Raw genomic sequence first — 16973 nt, 5'->3', positions numbered from 1 at the left:
CCATCGAACTTTATTTATTCCAGAAGGAAAGGGAAAACATCGGTAAAACCCGGGAGAAGATAAAATGGGTAAGGAAGTCGGTTATACAAGGGGAAGGTATTAGCACCCATAATATTTGTTGTACTTAACGGGAACCGTTTTGATTATTCTATGCTCGGATGGGTGTTATATCTAAATATTACTCATAAAAGAATAAGCGAAAAGAAAAAGAATAGATAGAGTGATCACTAAGGATTAGGGACCTCATGACTACGTATAATCAAGGCAATCCAAGGGTATCAGAACGTTCTTCATGTATTTCACATGGCTCACCAGTTTAAATTTTTTGAAATTCCCTCCCCTGAGCTTGGCTTACGTCCGCCGCGCTAGGGTTGCCTTTGCCGGCAGCGGAGACCTAACACTCGAACAACCCACATCATCTCCTTCACCTTTCTTCCCTGATTCCAAATAGCACTATAGAATAGCCCGAATGATGCTCCAAAATCCGAATCGAAACGAAGTACCAAAGAACCCTAAGATTTATATTCACAATTAAATTCTCCTATTATGGAATAAAAGTCCTAGAGGTTAGGACTTTGATTCCCCTAAACCTCCTTTACATCAGGGTAACAAACATGAAGCGAAATGTTGAAAAAAGATGAAGCAAATCACGAGAGCAAACGTCGGATTTCAGGTAAAGTGTTTTGAAACCTTTGAATATTTTCCTTCTCTTTGGTTCTTCTTATTCTTATTCCAAGGAAATTCTTCTGTGAGCGAATCAGAGAGAAGCTAAAAAGTGAATTGAGACTGAAGAGGGAGTCTAGCTCGCGCATGTTAAAGCTTCGATATGAAGCTTTAATGGTTGTTGAAGATGATCTTTGAGTGAGGGTAGTGGAGAGAGATTGTAGAGGTTCTGAGAGCAAAATGTGTGTGTGTAAGTGTGTGTCTGAAGTGATGGAATGAGGGTGAATATGAGGCTATATAGGGAAGAGGTTCGGATAAAATGGTGGATTCGAGTGAGGTTAGGAGTTAGTTAGGAGTGACTCACTGAGTTAACTGTAAAATCAGTTAGTTACATGCCTTGAACTCAGTGGAAAAATTGGTTAAGTTAGTTATGTATTAGTAAAGTTTGATTAGTTCAGTTCAGTGGATGATTGTTAATTGTGAATGTAATGCTCAGTTAGATGTTAAGTGAATTAAATGCAAAAATCGATTCAGTTAAATGTTAGGCATCTGGTGAAATTTGAATTTCTTGTTAACCATTTAGTTACCAGGTCAGATTCTATCATGGTTGATGTTGAACCTGAAGGTGAATCATTAAACCTACACCCCTTAAAACCTCCCTGATCAGTTTAACCATTTTGCATGTGATGGTAAATGGGACCAAGCTGCATTCAGGTACCCCTGCAGTAGAAAAAGAAGGTCACTTCATGAGATACCTCTACTGAAAGCAAATGGGTAAGCCTTGAAGGCAATGGTCATTCTACAGTTGCACCCTTTCACATCATCAATCAGCAGCAGGTGGTGAAGCAAGGAGTTCTTACAAACTTTGATTGAGATTGGTAGGTTGTTAATTCAAAAATAGGACAAGTAGAAATGTTGCTTGAACGGTTAGTTGCTAGTAGTTACAAGTTAAGTTGATAAAAGAAAATGATATGAAACTTGGTTCAGTTAATTCTATGTTTGAGCTATTAGAAATCAATTATGTTAGTGAGGTTAAGGATGTGAAATTAAAAATTATGACATTTTATATTAGTTGTTGATCATTATGCACATTTGCACTTTGGATTATAAGAAGTTAAAAGGCATAGGGCTTGTATTACAATAATGTGCTGAATGTATGCATGCTTGATTGGTCGGAAATGGATAGTTTGTTTTGAATGTGAATTTGCCATGAGTTTCAAAACTAAGTTGGTTGTTAGCTTTGCCTTGGATACTTATGCATGTATTGTAAACTATTATTAATGATGGTTAGTGAATAAATTGAATTGGGATGCAATTCTGAATTTGTTGAATGAATGCATTGGTACTAGGTAGTGAATGACATGCATGTATAACATGAATATATGCTTGTGGTCATGTTTTGCAACTTGGTTATAATGCCTTGTTAGTTGAATTTTATGTCATTATGTATTTTTATGGTATGCTAATGTGGTAATGGTTGATTGCTGCAGAATTTTGACCTTGATGTAGGCATGGTGGGCAAGATTGCAAGTTGTCATGCAAGGCAAGAAAAACAAGTTCAAGGCATGATGACCAATTTGGCAAAACTTGATCAACGGAGGAAGTGTGGCCATGGAATATCTAGAAATGATGCAATGATGAAGATGTGATTAGTATTAAGTTTTTAGGATGAAAAGTGTGATGGTTACTTTGGTCAACTGGTTGACCAAAAAGTTTATAGTTGACCAAAAGTCAACTTTTGTGAAAAATGAAATTTTTTATATTTCTTTTGTAATGAACATTGTATATGTTAATGAATGAATGAATGGCCAATTGTGTGAATGGAATGAATATGATGTGAATGTGAATAAAAATTGACTTTTAAATTAACTTCACTTAAAACCAAACTTAATCTATGAATGAATCAATCACCTTTAATTACTTCAATCATATGAATGAAATGGACTAAGATACATGGATGAATCAAGAATTAAAGGTTTGTCATACACCATGAATCCCAATGGAGCAATGAAAAGCAATAGACCACAAGATCAATAAACCGTGCAATTAGGAATCATGAGTCAATGACCCAAAGACCCATGAGCTTGAAAGCACCAAAGGCCTAGAATCAATGGATTAGGAATGGCCAAGTAGAATGCACATGTGGATGCTTGAACCAAGACTTGAATTAGATGAAATCCTAAGCATGTAGGTTAAATGGATGATTTCCATGATTACATGGGGTATTTGGTGATGGATGATGCATGATATGATGGTCAAGCACATCCTCCTAATGAATTAGAGTTTCAAGCAAACACAAGGTAAAAAGTCAAGCAACAAGGTACACTAGGAAAAAATCTCCATGGTTAGGGTTTCATGATGCACGCCCTCTAATCAAGGTCTCTGAGTCAAGCATGAGGCTCCACAAAACGTTTCTAATGCATGGGCCCCCAATTAGGGTTTAAATGATCCAACAAATGTTCAAGAACCAGCCACAAGATCCCATGGTAGCACAGTCAAGGATTAGGGTTTTAATACCCAAAAGGATGCCATGATGAGGTTTCTTTGAATCCATATCTCAAAGATCAAGCAAATAGGGTTTCATTCCCATGATGAGCATATGAAGATCCATGTCACATTCCTGGAGTTTGATCCACAAGCAAACTCTAGCTTTGCCAACCACACGCTTTGAATCTATGATGATCAGTTAGCAAGTGTCAACATAAATGAATGATGCATATGAATGAAGCATGAATGTGTTTAGATGAATCTCAAGTCAAAGGTTGGGTGAAAAGATGAAAAGGGGAGAGCAAATTTTTGGGTGTGACATTAGCCATTAAGCAAAAGAAGGAGGTAAGGGAGGAATTAAGGCCCAAATCCAAGAACTTAAGGAGCAACTCCGAGACTTCGAAGCTGAAGTGGTATGTGAAAGATTCCTTAAGGAACAAGCCCTAAGAGCCTCTCAAATTTGTCATAGGGCCTGAGAAGAGAAGTGTGATGAGCTGAATACCAACAAGGAACTAGCATCTTATTGGAAGGAACAATATGAATCTCTGAAAATCCAAAGCATGAGTTGTCTAAATGAGAGGAGACATTTGAATGAGATATTGGACGAGTATGAATGTACCATCAACCTTCTCCAACCAAGTGTTCTTACATATCGTACGAAGTTGGCTAACCTCATAGAGTTATGTAATGGCATGTCTAGAGACTTACCATGGAGATTGGGTAATGCTTTAGAGTACATGGATGAAAACAACATTCATCATTCGACTCATGACGTTGTTTTTCTTTGCAAAAAGGATGATGCGAAGATTTGAAGAAAAACTGAAAGTCCGCAAAGAGCGAGTTGCTAAGAATACTCTTTGATTTGTTTGCTTTATACTATTTCCAATTATTGTATTTGGCTTAATATTTTGTATCCACTTTGACTATGTACTCGATACTTTTTTGGCTTCATTGAACAAATGTGTAATTACTTTTTGCATCAACTTCTGATCGTTGTCTTTTATTCTGTTCACATTGCTTTCAAGTGTGTGCTAACAATTGCAAAGTTTATAAGAATCCCTAGAAATAAAACAAAATAAACATAAAAATTTCATAATGCATTCATACATGCATTTATGCATTCTCCAAAATAAAATAAAAAACTCGTTATGTTTTCTTCCTCTAGTTCCACACTGAGTTCTCAACACTACTACAATACTCGAGTCATCGCTCGATCAAAGGATGGCAGATCAAGAACAAGATTTGGAAAGAATGAGCTCAAAACTTGAGGACTTGGAAAGAAATATGGTTCAAGTCATGGAAATGCTTCAAGTCATCAGAGTCGAGTTAGACAAGCAACAGTCGTCTCAGAGATCTCTGGTCCTACCCTAGAACCCTAACCTTCAAGAATGATGCCTACTACTTGGCCAAGGTTTAACTCCTGGTTTCACACCTCAAGTTGAAGGAGTCTCTAGCATCGTACAATCCACTCAACAGACAGTGCCTCTACCAGTCACCGACGAGACTCATCATGTGGTCCACACATTTGCACCATCCACTGTCCATGCACGTATGCAGCCTTATTTCGAAGATCAACATCTTCGAATTTTTCTGACGAAGAGGACGAAAGGCATGAGGATATAAAAGGGATGAAGGAGAATTTTCAAATTCTCGAAAAAAGACTAAGGATTGTGGAAGGTGACAAAGTCTAAGTATGCAATTATGTTTTGCTTATGTTCGATAAATATTTCAAATTTTGTATGATCTTATGATATTGTGGTCTGAATATATTTATGTTTTTTTTACGAATCAAATATTATCTACATGCAACGGCCGAGACTTGAGGTAGAGGACCTACCATAAGTGATAAAACTCTTTCTCATAAGATTTAATATTGTTGCATTCTCAATATTAAATTCAAACCCAAAACATCAAGTTAAAATAGAAGAAATTATTGTCATTTCATCCTCTTTGGTGGCGATACTTATGATGAAATATAATCTCTTGTTATGTTATAAGTTATACTTATATATAATTAATTTTGAATCTATATGGATACTACACAATCTGTTACCAAATTGAAAATTGGCAACTAACCAATAGCTAATCTACAAATGAATTATTGTAATTCATATCGAGTCAAGGAAGTCTTTGATATTTTGAGATAGAGTGAGTTTGTAATAATATTTCCAAATGTTTGAATTGTTATTTAATAACATATCTCTCAAGTAATGAAAACCGAGCCTTTTATAATACTGGGCTGATTATGTTCACCCTACTTGTGGGCCCTTTATGGTAAGTGGGTTCTTATTTGCACCCAATGGTTCTCTAATGCTACTTCTTGCAAACACGTTTCTAAATTTGGAGTATAATAGGTGGAAGATTAAAATAAAATGTTTACAACAGAAAAAGATTTTAAATTTGGAGTATAATAGGTGGAAGATTAAAAAAATAGCAAAATAACAAAAATAAGAAGAAAAAAAAAGTAACACGTTTCTGAGTCACCTTTAATAAAATGATCTGTTTTAAAATGTAGATTGTACTAGATATAACTATTTTATTCCTCCAATTAGAAACAAATGGTTAAACTATTTATAAAAAATAAATAAATGAATGGTTAAGCTATGTTTAAGGATTAGACATCGATTCAAAACTCCAAACATGGAAACATGTTTGTTATGATTGGTTTCATTTTCAAAACCTCTTTGTCATTCTCATCATGTTTTGTCGAACTTCAAGTCCTTTGGTGGAACAATTTATATAAACAAATTCCCTTTCCCACTTCAGCCCCACCAAGCTAAAGGGAAAGGAGAGTTTGGTTTGGTTACTTGGAATACAAGAAACAAAATGAGTCTCAATTGTCTTTCCTGCAGCCAAGTTTTGCAAAGGACAGACTCATTTCAAGAGGTATTCCAAGAAGAAGAATATAGGGAAAGAAACAAAAAGGTCGCAAGGACATGGTCGGGAAATATACCGCCACCGAACAAAGAGATGATCAAAGGCGGAGCTCTGGACAAGATTAAGGCCGGTCATCGCCGCACTCATAGTACGGGAAATATTCCTTTTTCGAGCAATGGACCAAAGTTGGTGAGGAGTAGTGGAATGAGAAGAGATTGGAGTTTTGAGAATTTGGCTGAGATACAACAAGACCAAAGAGTGACTTGCAATTAAGAAAGATAAGATGATATCATTGAATATTATTGTCACATTGGTTTTTCTGAATTCTGTGTATACTTTGATTGTGGTGGGGATTAATGTAAAGATTGGGGAAGGGGTGGTGTGTTAGAGAGTGGATGTAGATTATAAACATGGCGTTTTAAGCGCTTGGTAGATGCCATGGCACTTTTTTTGTGCCATTTATATAATTTACATCCCTTGCAACTTTTTCTTTTTCCCTTCAGATTCTTTGTAATTCATGGTTCAGCTCATAAATTTAATTTATTATTTATCTTTTTCTTGTGTACATTGTGATATCATTGTTTCTGCAATTCGTGCACGATGTCTCTCATCCATGTAGCAGCATTGTAGGAATGTTTATAACTAAACAAATATTAGTGCTGCTACATGGTACGAGAGATTACGTTCACGAGTTGCATGATATAAGCTCAGCCATCGCATTAGGATAACTCAACAAATAGTTAAGTGAAAAATGAGACATAAGCACTTTTTTTTCCTCTCTCAGTGCTCATAACTTCAAAGCCAGACAAATGATGTAACAGGTTCCAGCATTCTTTACACTTTATGAAATTTATTATACAACAGACAATCCAGTGGTAAAAAAAACTCTTTAAAAGTGCTCATAACTTCAAAGACATGAGAAAAATCACTAGTTTTTCTTTCTTCTAGCTTCTGCTTTCCAATCTCTACGACAAAGCACGGTCCTTGGTGTTTCATTATAACCAATGTTAGAAGATCCGGATTGGTTTTCTCTGTCTAGCATTGTTTCTGACTTGTTCCCTGTGCCTAAGCATGTCACCTCGGGTACATTAACTGGTGTCATGGAATGATCAATAGACCCGTGCATCTCTCGACGCTTTGTAAGATGGGCCCGCCGTGCATCCTTTTTCCAATCTCGGTTACAATATATGCGTGTCACAAAATTGTTGCGATTCCTGTTTGGTTGTAGCTCTACTTGCATTGCAGCTGTCTGTTCTACATCGAAAGAATCAGTGGTTCCAGATTCTAGACGCTTACGTGCTCTGTATCTACGTTGTCTCTCTCGATTCTTCAGACGTCGTGTCACTAAGTCACCACACCCTTTAGTAGAGTGTTCTCTTTGATCAACGGACTTCATCATAGAATTGTCTTGTGTATCAGAAGCACTTTGATTGTTTTCCATTTTCAGAGTAGGGATAGCATCTGTAGAAATCATGTTAGGTAAGGATAACTTGATTATCACATTCAAGAAATGAAAAGAAAATAACTCTTGTATTTTTCATCTTGATAGCTTGGTTCTCATTATAACTTCAGACGAAATTATGGCAAATTTGAAATACTAACAAAGGCTCGTATTATAAGCAAGAACACACAAGGTCTAACCCAACCTCAAAAACTAGCTCAAAGAGACAGCATTGCCCAAGTCATTATCAGCTATGAAACACAATGTCGAAGATTTTCTTCTAACATTGTCACCGAAGCAATAAATGTCAAACAGTCTTCACCAATTATTCAATCAAAAAAGTATTCTTTATCGGCTTAGACACAACTTGGACACTAAATTATGGTTTGGCATGCGAAGGACCTATAGTCTTATAGAAAAAACTATCCTGTTGATATCTAAGAAAACAAACAAACGTAGATGATCAAGTAGATCCCTTTGCATATTGTGTAAGAAAACAAACAAACCAAAGGAAAGGGTTGATATCTAATATCAACTAAAGATTTGGCCAATCTAGTCCTTACAAAGCTTGGCAATTGTTACTCTCGGAGCTAGCTTTTGGGATTGAGTTAGGTCTAGCTCAAATTTTATCATGGTATCGAAGCTTATCCTAGACGTGTTACTGAGCCATCTACATTTACAGGTACTACATAGGTCCAATCCTAGGCACGACGGCGCGTGTTAAGATCCTATAATGACTATACATGTATATCAAAAGTAGTCACACTATTACAATATCAAAAGCATGTCAAGAAATTCTCAACCTACCGAGCATTTTGAAACTTGTGGTACAATATTCTTAAAAGGAAATGCTATTAGACCATGGACACACTATCACAATTCTCATTATCCGCAGAGTGCAAAGAAAGGAAAGCAGCAGCAAAATATCAAAATTCATTAAAGTGATGTAAATTTGTTGTGTTCCGCAATAGAGGTTCCATTTCCATAGACATTATTCAATAGCCCAAACAACAGTCCTAAACTTGTTGGGAGCAATATAGGACAAGAGAGTAGTAAAAATGACACTAATCCAACAATCAACCACACATATTGTAGACCAATTTCTAAAACATTTCACATTAAAGACGTGTTCGTGTTCGCATAGAATTATTCAATTTTCTTAAATTATTACCGGAGTCGAAGTGTATCCGCTAGTATCAACCGCACCGGACTCTGTGCCAATGCTTTATAGCTCCCAGAAGGTTAGTGGCAGCTCTATAAAATCTAAACAAAATGCATAGCCTACATTTGAATAATCAATCAACATCCACAAAAACCCTGATCATAAAACTCAGCATCCAATTCAAAACAAGTAAAAACACAAGCAAGAAAAGTGGAACTTAATTGATGGGAAAAAGGGTCAGTACTAGGGTTATGAAAAAAAAACAAAAGCATGGAAAATTAAACATGAAAAGGGAGTAAATAGAATTGAAATGCAGAAGAAGGGAGTGTTGTTGAGTTAACCTTGGAGTTGGAGAGTGTAGATCGGAACATGTAGTTGCAGAGAGAGAGGAAAGTGTTTGAAACTGAGAGTGTAACTGAGTTGACGTTGGTGTTTCTCTAGATTCGTGGAAGGACAAATAAATAGACAAACTCTGGTCTTGTTCAGTGTACACAACACGACACAAAACAATGAAATCACGCGTGGAAGAAAAGATGAAACATTTATTTATGAAGTATCCATCAAAGGGGTGGTGGCGCAGTTGGCTAGCGCGTAGGTCTCATAGCTTCTGAGTTATCCTGAGGTCGAGAGTTCGAGCCTCTCTCACCCCACTTAATTTTTTTAACTTTTTCAAGTGTTTTTGGAACACTCGTTTACATTTTCAGAAGTTTTTTTTATTATTTAGTATATTCTGTTATATATTTTTTATTTATGTATTCTATCAAAAATAAGAATAGGAATTTAATATAGAACTATTTTTTTTCACAAAGGAGAAAGGTTATTTTTTTTCACAAAGGAGAAAGGTGAATTGTGATATGTTAGTCAATAGAATTAAAGGGTTTTTTAAGCTCTTCATGCTCTAGTCCTGCGACAATGGGGATATTTGCAAATATTTTGATGTAGTTAGTGACAGTCGTACGTGAAAGTTTTTTTAGGTGTAACTGAATATGAGGTATTTGTTGAGATTTTATAATAGGTTTCTATGAACTCTTTTATTGTTTAATAGTTACCGTTCATTTTCCTATTTCCAGTAAGAATGACTCTTTTGAATGTTGCTGAGAGAAAAAATGTGATTTGTGAAGAAGATTATTTAGGGCAAGTAGTGGAATGACAATCCTAAAAGTCATTCAGGTGGCATCATGATCAAGGGAAGAAAGAGAGGTGTTGGGGACGTCATTGTGAACCTCAGGCCTCTTAAGACGATGAAACTTGAGGGGTCTGTAGGGAGTTCATCCTTCGCCCTGGCTAGAAGAATAAGGGTGTAATGTCTAATGTAATTGTTATCCTGGAGGACAAGATAAAGGATGATGACCAGAGTGGGTCACCCATCCAGGCATAGGCCTCTAAAGGCCAACCTGAAGTCATGACTCATATGTCCTTGTGGGATAAGCGTTATGACGCCAAGAGCTAAGCCAATGTTCACCTCCCTTTGATTGAGGACTTCCCCAACAATTTTAAGGTCGTGAGAGAAATGAGGACCAGGTTTTTATCAAACATGGTGGATAACCATTTGCTATGGAGCCTGATGTTGGAGTATGTGCTCTTCAGTGATCATGATTAGGCAGACAAGTATATCTATGAGTTGAAGGTTTACTTAAACACTGCAAAGGAGGTGCTCGGTCAGAAGTAGGAATCTTTGAAGAATGTCACTAAGGAGTGTGACGAGTCATGGCGTTCTGAGGAGAAGCTTAAGACAACCCTTAATGGCACATAAAAATGCCAAGGAATTATGCAAGAAGCTTGCCCGGGTTGAGGCTAGGCTAAAAGGGGCCATCCTCTCCCAGGAAAAGTTGGAAGGCGAGTTGTCAGAATGTCGTGACAAGTTGGTCGATACCTCTGACAAATATTTAGAACACGTCAAAGAGTAGGTGGTTTTCATGCATTCTATATTGGACCTTAGCCAACTTAATTTGTATAAGGTGATCAAGGATGGCCAGCTGGTGAACGAGGAAGATGAAGCTCTCCATCTACGGTGACTCTTTCTCAATGAGTGGATACTTCCTCTGATAATAGTGAAGGGTCCCCTGACAAGAAGAGAGATGAGTTGAATAGGAAAGTCACTATTACTTTTATTTTTTCATGTAATATTCCCCCTCGTGGGTTTTTTGCAATCGTGTTCTTCGTGGTTTTTGTAAACATGCCTTTTAGGGCTTATTATTAATGCATCTCTCTTTGGTCCCTTTATGAAATTCCTTTGACGTTTGTATGGTGTATGAAGTGAACATCTTATCAGGCGAGAGCATCTTCAATGAAGGTCCAACGTGAAATTTCCTCTTTTGATGAATAGGATCATTCTGTGAAGGTACATCTTATATTACCTCTTTGGGCAAAAAGGATCCTTCAATGAAGGTTCAGCGTAAGATTTCTTCTTTGAAAGACAAGGATCCTTCAATAAAGGTCCAGAGGAATATTGCCTCTTCGGGCGGAAACAATCCTTTAGTGAAGTTCCAACATAAGACTGCATCTTTGGGTGGAAAGGATCCTTCGGTAAAGGTCCAAGGTAAGGTTTCTTATTTGGGAGGCTATGATCTTTCAATGATGGTCCATCTTAAAATTTCCTCTGTGGGCAGAAAGAATCTTTCAATGAAGGTCTAGCATAAGATTACCTCTTTAGACGACAAGGATCCTTCAGTGAAGGTCCAATGTAAGATTTCCTCATTGGGCGCCCATGATCCTTTAGTGAAGGTCCTAGGCAAGATTTCCTCTTTGGACAGCATGGATCCTCCAATGAAGGTTCAACGTAAGACTCCACTCACAACCTACAAAGACCAAATACTCAAAAAATACGGCGAATCGTTAAAAACTCTGCTTCTGCTGGGGAAAAGAGTGTTACCCCTTACATAAAAATCCATCATGAAAAAATGTCCATATAAATAGTAGGGCAATAAGGCTTTGTCTTAATAATCAAAATATCAAAACAACTAATTAACATAATTCATCATATTACTATGCTTCAAGATCTCTGGATGTTCATCGGCGTTGATACCTAATATATCCATGCTCTTCATGAATAGGGCAATAAATTCCTCCTCTATAGAGGCAATGTCTTGCTTGGTTGTGGGAAGCTCATAAGGCCCAACTTGGACCTTTTATAGACCTTTATTGGAATGGCCTCTTGCATCACCTTTAATTATATTTCTATCTATGTTGGGATTTTTGGTGGTTCTCTTTGAGGCGAAGGAGCCTCACGTTTTGTTTTTGTAACAAATTGAGAATGATCATCATAAGCTTGTTTGCATCTCCTGCTCTGGGCGTAATTAGAATTTATTGATGGTTGTGTTACGACGATAACACCTACTGACGAGGAAGAGGTAACTGATGTTAAGGAGGAGGCATTAGATGGTATGATGGTGGAACCGAAAACTAGAGTGGGGGAAGTGGACGATGAGGCTGGAAAGACGAAACGACGTGAGTTTATTAAACTAACTAGTGTGAAATCACCATAAAGGTTTGAAGATCTAGTTGTTGAGGAAGTCTTTCATCATTAGGAGAGATTACTGGTGCATCGTTATTTTGAGGAACATTTACGATTGATCGAACATTGTTGATCATACTACACATATAATTATTCTCGATGTGAACATCAAGTACGGTAATATAAAGAGTAATTATGAAACAATTGTTGTCGTCGGAGCTGTAACGAGAATATGGTTACAATGGTGCAATGGCGGAAACTAAGAAAATTTGACGAAGAATTCGAGAGAATCAAAAGACAATTCTCGCAGACGGCGCCACTATTACATATTGGAACATAGTATATGAAATGTCGAAGTTGACCACCGTGGCAAGGCTTCATGTACGGTGGTTGTGGTATTATGTGATTACACAAAGATAATATTTCAACATTCAAATCAGTGTTTGATGAGATATAACTACACAAGTGTGTGTAAATGAATATATGGGTGTGACTTACAATCACACTTAAATAAAATAAATAATTAGAATTGTTCCCGATTAATCCGACATAAAATATAGACGATTGTTGAATCTGGATCAACAGTTGAGATGAGAAATGAGGTGGAGCTTCTATGTAATGCTCAAGAATGGTGGTCCATATGTATCTGTTAGCTCATAATTTCGACACCCACGTTAGAATTACCAAAAGGGAAATCCCATGGGAAGATGTTTCGACCAGGTGAAGATGTTTTGACCAATGAAGATGTCTCAACTGAATATGGGATTAGGGAAATCCATTCGAAAGTCCCTGGGTGACAAGGGTCAGCGTGAAGTTAGGACTTAGAACTATTTATTTAAATGTTTTGAAGACGGTTTCAACTGGAGATTCAAAATTCAAATAAAGGAGAGAACTTCCCTCTTATCTGAAACTGCTCAAGGTACACGTGAAGCATAATGGGTAGTTGCATCCATGCAGAGCGCCATGTGTCTCGATGTGACTAAAGGACCGTTAGAAACGGTTATTTCGATTTATTATAAATAGAGGATCTTAGTGTTAGGATCGGTATGTGTCAAAGTGTGTACAGAGTCTGTCAAATTTACCAAGTACCCGTTTGAAGAGAAACCGTAAATTCATAAATGTACGTTTGTTTACACCATTGTCAGTTATTTTGAAGCAATACAATTTACCTTTAATTTTCCAGAAATACTTCTTTATTTCAAACAGTCTTACTACTTCTTTATTTCAAGCAGTCTTAATACTTCTTTATTTCAAACATTTGCCTTTGCTATTTGGTTATCGTCAGTTTTTTTTACAGTTTTTCTCTTTAATTCATATTAGTCTTTTACCGTTTGAATTTTAATCCACGGACATTGTTGGAGTGTTCATCTTTACTAGAATTTACTTTAAAGCAATTAAACTATGTCCTAGGATCAATCTGATAGATTTTGTGAGTAATCAAATTTAGTAATTTGGAAGATCAGCGGTTGTTTACTAAATTTCACGGTAAACAAATTGGCACACCCAGTGGGACAGTGCTAATGTTTTTTTAGAAAAAAAAATAGGAATTGTTTTTATTTTCTGGTTGTTAATTCACTTTTCTCCTTTTTCGGAAAGAATTTGTTCTATGTTATTAAGAAGTGGTAAAGTAGCCATAAACAACGAACAGCGACCAAGGAGAGAATCCACTGCGAGAATGGCGAATTTAAATGCGCCAGATAACCAAAATTCTCAAAATCCATCAACCAGCAACATAACACCCCCTTCTCCTTCGATAGGGGCAAACACGGCTGTCATACCCCAAAATTCACCCTACCCTTCACAAGTTTCATCTAGGTCACTAACTCTAGCGATATGCATATCATTCATTTCACCTACATAGGCATTAGTCTAATACAAGAGGACAGATATCATGGATTCAAAGCTTTGTGCTTGCATCAGGTGGAAGTTAGGGTTTCTCTGCGGCTAAAGGTGGGCTCAAATTATCAAACCCTAATTGGAGGTATCTCTTGAAGCCTGTGTATATGCTCAACATTAGAGATTCAACTGTGACTTCTTGTTGGTTCCTATTAACCCCAATCCATGGCACTACTCCTTGTGTGCACCCCTAATCCCACTTCATTGATCCATCATCATTCCATAAAGTGTATGTTTCTCTTGTTTGACTAAGATCCAGTCGAAACCCACTTGTTCTGGAGCGTTGGTTTAAGTACAATGTCATATCATCTGGTCGTTTTCTTATTCATAGCACAAGGTTTGTTCGTGGTTTATCCATGTTCATATTTTGTTCATGATGGATTTCATTGGTTTATTGGTCCATGTTAAGATGGCCTATCAAAGCCTTGTTAGTGTTAGTCATCATCCATCCAAGTGTGTTGACTTCAAGAGGCATAGCTTTGAGTATGTGGTTGGTTCATTCAAGTCTATTTCCCACACAATTCAATACGCGTTCAATACAATGGTTTGTTTATAAGAGTCTATCCATGTCAATTTATTATAACAACATCAAATTTGTGACCAAGATCTCATCCAAGTAGCTATTACACTCCACTACGTTGTTCATTACATGAGAAAATACGAAAAAGTGGAAATTTGACCAAGTGTTGACTTTGGTCAACAATTGACTTGTTGGTCAACTTTGACCAAAGTCAACCAAATCACAATTTTAAACCAAGACCATTTTTTTCATTTAAATCATTCACCATTTCAAACCATTTCATATATCAACCAATTCATCATATTTCAAGGTTATAAGATAGGCCATTTCACATTCATTTCCAATAAGCCTTTTCAAATTCATTTGAAAAATTCATACCAATTACAATTTCAACCATACATTCATTTTCTAAAATCCAAGGCTGCAATGTGTAAAGGAATTGTTAGAGCCAACAGACTTATACTACTCTTTATGGGCTATTGGTTCCTTTGAAGAGCCATGGAACATTTTGGTTCAGCAAATACACAGAAGTGTTTGTAATGCTCCAATTATCAATTAAGAATTGAATGGAGGAAGATGGGTGTCACCGAGCGAAGCCTTTCTTCATGATGAAAAATTCACCAAACGCATGGTCCAAATTAACATGAACAATTGAAATGCAACTGCGAGCGACGGCCATAACAGAATTTCTATGATACCATTAGATAGCAGTTAATTATTTGTGAAGTATTTACATATTGAAAAGTCATTATATAGCTTAACTCACTAATCATTCATTATACATACATCCATTATCCTCTTGTAAGTTGGAACTTTGAATTAGAAGCATAGCATATAACCATATACACTGTAATTGAAAATCACTCGATCGGGATCCAAAAGAAGCTTCCGACACGCAGTCGCCGCCACCGTCACACCAAGCCGTGAAGATAAAAGTGAAACACTGGATTCAAAGAAAAATAGAAGAAACAGAATCAAAACTAATTCACGCCATTTTTTCGAGCCTTCTCGACCGCGGCAATCGAACATCCAAAGCTCCAATTTTCGGTAGAAAAAACGGCGCCAGCAATCCAAACCAATTCACAATAGCCTGCATACCTGAAGCAATGCCTATGTTAGATTTCATCCAAATGCACAAAAATACACTCAAGGAAATACTACTATATATCATAAGCTCATGCCCAATGTATCATATCAATAAACCAAAAAGTTTATAACATGGTCAAGGTTCACGGCATCCATGGCTAATTCTGGAAGCGAGATCATTTCATTCATAGCATAAAGGGCCTATTGGAATAGTTCTAGCAGCATGACAATGCATTTCACCTAGTTAGAATATCACCAAGAGCCTAACACACCAATTGCACTTCCGTGGCGGAAAGACAATTCAGGCCATTAACCAAGGCAAGTTGGACCTATGAGTGCACCAATACGGCGACCACACAAACCTGCAACAGGACGCAACAAATAGCGGCAGCAAAAAAAGCAAAAGTTGCATGAGCCGTAAGCCAAACGCTGAAGATGCATAAAAGGCAAATGAACTGCACAAAAAACCCAACTTCCTGCATAAGAAACCAAAAGGAAAATTAACCAACAAAACGAAAGACGCTGGAAATGATGTAACAGAAAATTTGCAAAAAAGAACTATAACCAATTGACAAAAATTCTAACCATTCTTCAACCGCGACCTCACCCGCAATTATTCATACACACAAACAGAAAAATCGAAAAGGGATTTGCAACAGGAATCTAATGAAGAGCTTCAATTAATCGGCGTAAGCATCATGCTGCAAAATACATTTGTACCGGCAGAGCTATCGATTTCTACAATCCATGAGAAGTTAGGAAGTTTGGATTTCAGATTCATGAGCAGCGTCATTTTTTGAGTGAGTTGATGTTGTTTAGTTATATTTATGGGCCCCTCCGCCACCGAAGACCACCTCCGGCGCGACGGAGTAGGAAACGATGAACATATTGGAGTGAGGGGTGAGCAACTCATGTTTGAGATTCCGTTCAGCACTGCCATTGTTTCTTTCAATACATAAGTGAGTTTGGATCTGTTAGCTTGACACGTGCACAAAGGCCAAGGGCCACATTTACTTTCCACTGCGTTTCACGTGACCGTTGCCATTGATGCATTGATTGAACCGTTGCACCGCCTTGTCCATTCATTGCCACGCGTATTCCCCTTAAATATTTTCTTGGATGCTGAATCGTTTCAAGTCCTCATGATGGACCTTCAACGGGCCTTGTCTTAGTGGGCCTCATGCGATAAGCTGAACCACACCTCATTTCACTCCATGCACTCCTTAGAACAAGGGCAATGGGCTCTGCGTTCTGTGGCCCATTGGAAAGTTTTCTTGCACCACTATTCTAGCCAAACACCCCCTAACCCAAACCCCTTCTTTTATTTGTTCTTTTATTTTGTTGATAAATTCTAGTTCTTTTTAATTCATGTTCTTGTGGTAGTTTT

The 16973-nt window shown here is 37.2% G+C and overlaps 2 protein-coding genes, 2 long non-coding RNA genes and 1 other non-coding gene across 6 annotated transcripts; 3 read left to right on the top strand and 2 right to left on the bottom strand.

The window, feature by feature from the left end:
• The first annotated feature begins 212 nt into the window (after nt 1-212).
• On the top strand, nt 213-2484 carry LOC127119737 (uncharacterized). Its single transcript, XR_007802913.1, has 2 exons — nt 213-1541; nt 2154-2484. It is a non-coding gene; the product is annotated as an uncharacterized LOC127119737 (long non-coding RNA).
• A 3315-nt stretch (nt 2485-5799) lies between these two features.
• On the top strand, nt 5800-6300 carry LOC127119736 (uncharacterized). The gene has a single exon (XM_051050045.1). It carries the CDS (start codon nt 5977-5979, stop codon nt 6298-6300), a length of 324 nt encoding a protein of 107 aa, XP_050906002.1. The 5' UTR covers nt 5800-5976.
• A 467-nt stretch (nt 6301-6767) lies between these two features.
• On the bottom strand, nt 6768-9141 carry LOC127119735 (uncharacterized). Of its 2 annotated transcripts, XM_051050043.1 has the most exons (3): nt 8972-9140; nt 8640-8749; nt 6768-7488 (listed from the first exon to the last, which is right to left on the bottom strand). In XM_051050043.1, the coding sequence occupies exon 3, from the start codon at nt 7466-7468 to the stop codon at nt 6956-6958; it is 513 nt and encodes a 170-aa protein (XP_050906000.1). In that variant the 5' UTR covers nt 7469-7488; nt 8640-8749; nt 8972-9140; the 3' UTR covers nt 6768-6955. The 2 variants fall into 2 exon arrangements, with proteins under 2 accessions (XP_050906000.1, XP_050906001.1); XM_051050044.1 differs by lacking the exon at nt 8640-8749 and having other exon boundaries at nt 8972-9141.
• Nucleotides 9142-9195: 54 nt separating this feature from the next.
• TRNAM-CAU (transfer RNA methionine (anticodon CAU)) lies at nt 9196-9280 on the top strand. Its single transcript is given in 2 exon segments — nt 9196-9233; nt 9245-9280. It is a non-coding gene; the product is annotated as a tRNA-Met (tRNA).
• A 5898-nt stretch (nt 9281-15178) lies between these two features.
• On the bottom strand, nt 15179-16656 carry LOC127119734 (uncharacterized). Its single transcript, XR_007802912.1, has 2 exons — nt 16172-16656; nt 15179-16062 (listed from the first exon to the last, which is right to left on the bottom strand). It is a non-coding gene; the product is annotated as an uncharacterized LOC127119734 (long non-coding RNA).
• Between the last annotated feature and the right edge of the window lie 317 nt (nt 16657-16973).

This window comes from Lathyrus oleraceus, chromosome 2, assembly GCF_024323335.1.
Source record: "Lathyrus oleraceus cultivar Zhongwan6 chromosome 2, CAAS_Psat_ZW6_1.0, whole genome shotgun sequence".
NCBI classification, from domain to species: Eukaryota; Viridiplantae; Streptophyta; class Magnoliopsida; order Fabales; family Fabaceae; genus Lathyrus; species Lathyrus oleraceus.
This window is presented reverse-complemented; position numbering and strand designations above follow the sequence as displayed.

Bases quoted from the DNA above. Each gene is read 5' to 3' on its own strand.
- LOC127119736 (XM_051050045.1), top strand. From the start codon at position 5,977: ATGAGTCTCAATTGTCTTTCCTGCAGCCAAGTTTTGCAAAGGACAGAC.
- LOC127119735 (XM_051050044.1), bottom strand. From the start codon at position 7,468: ATGGAAAACAATCAAAGTGCTTCTGATACACAAGACAATTCTATGATG.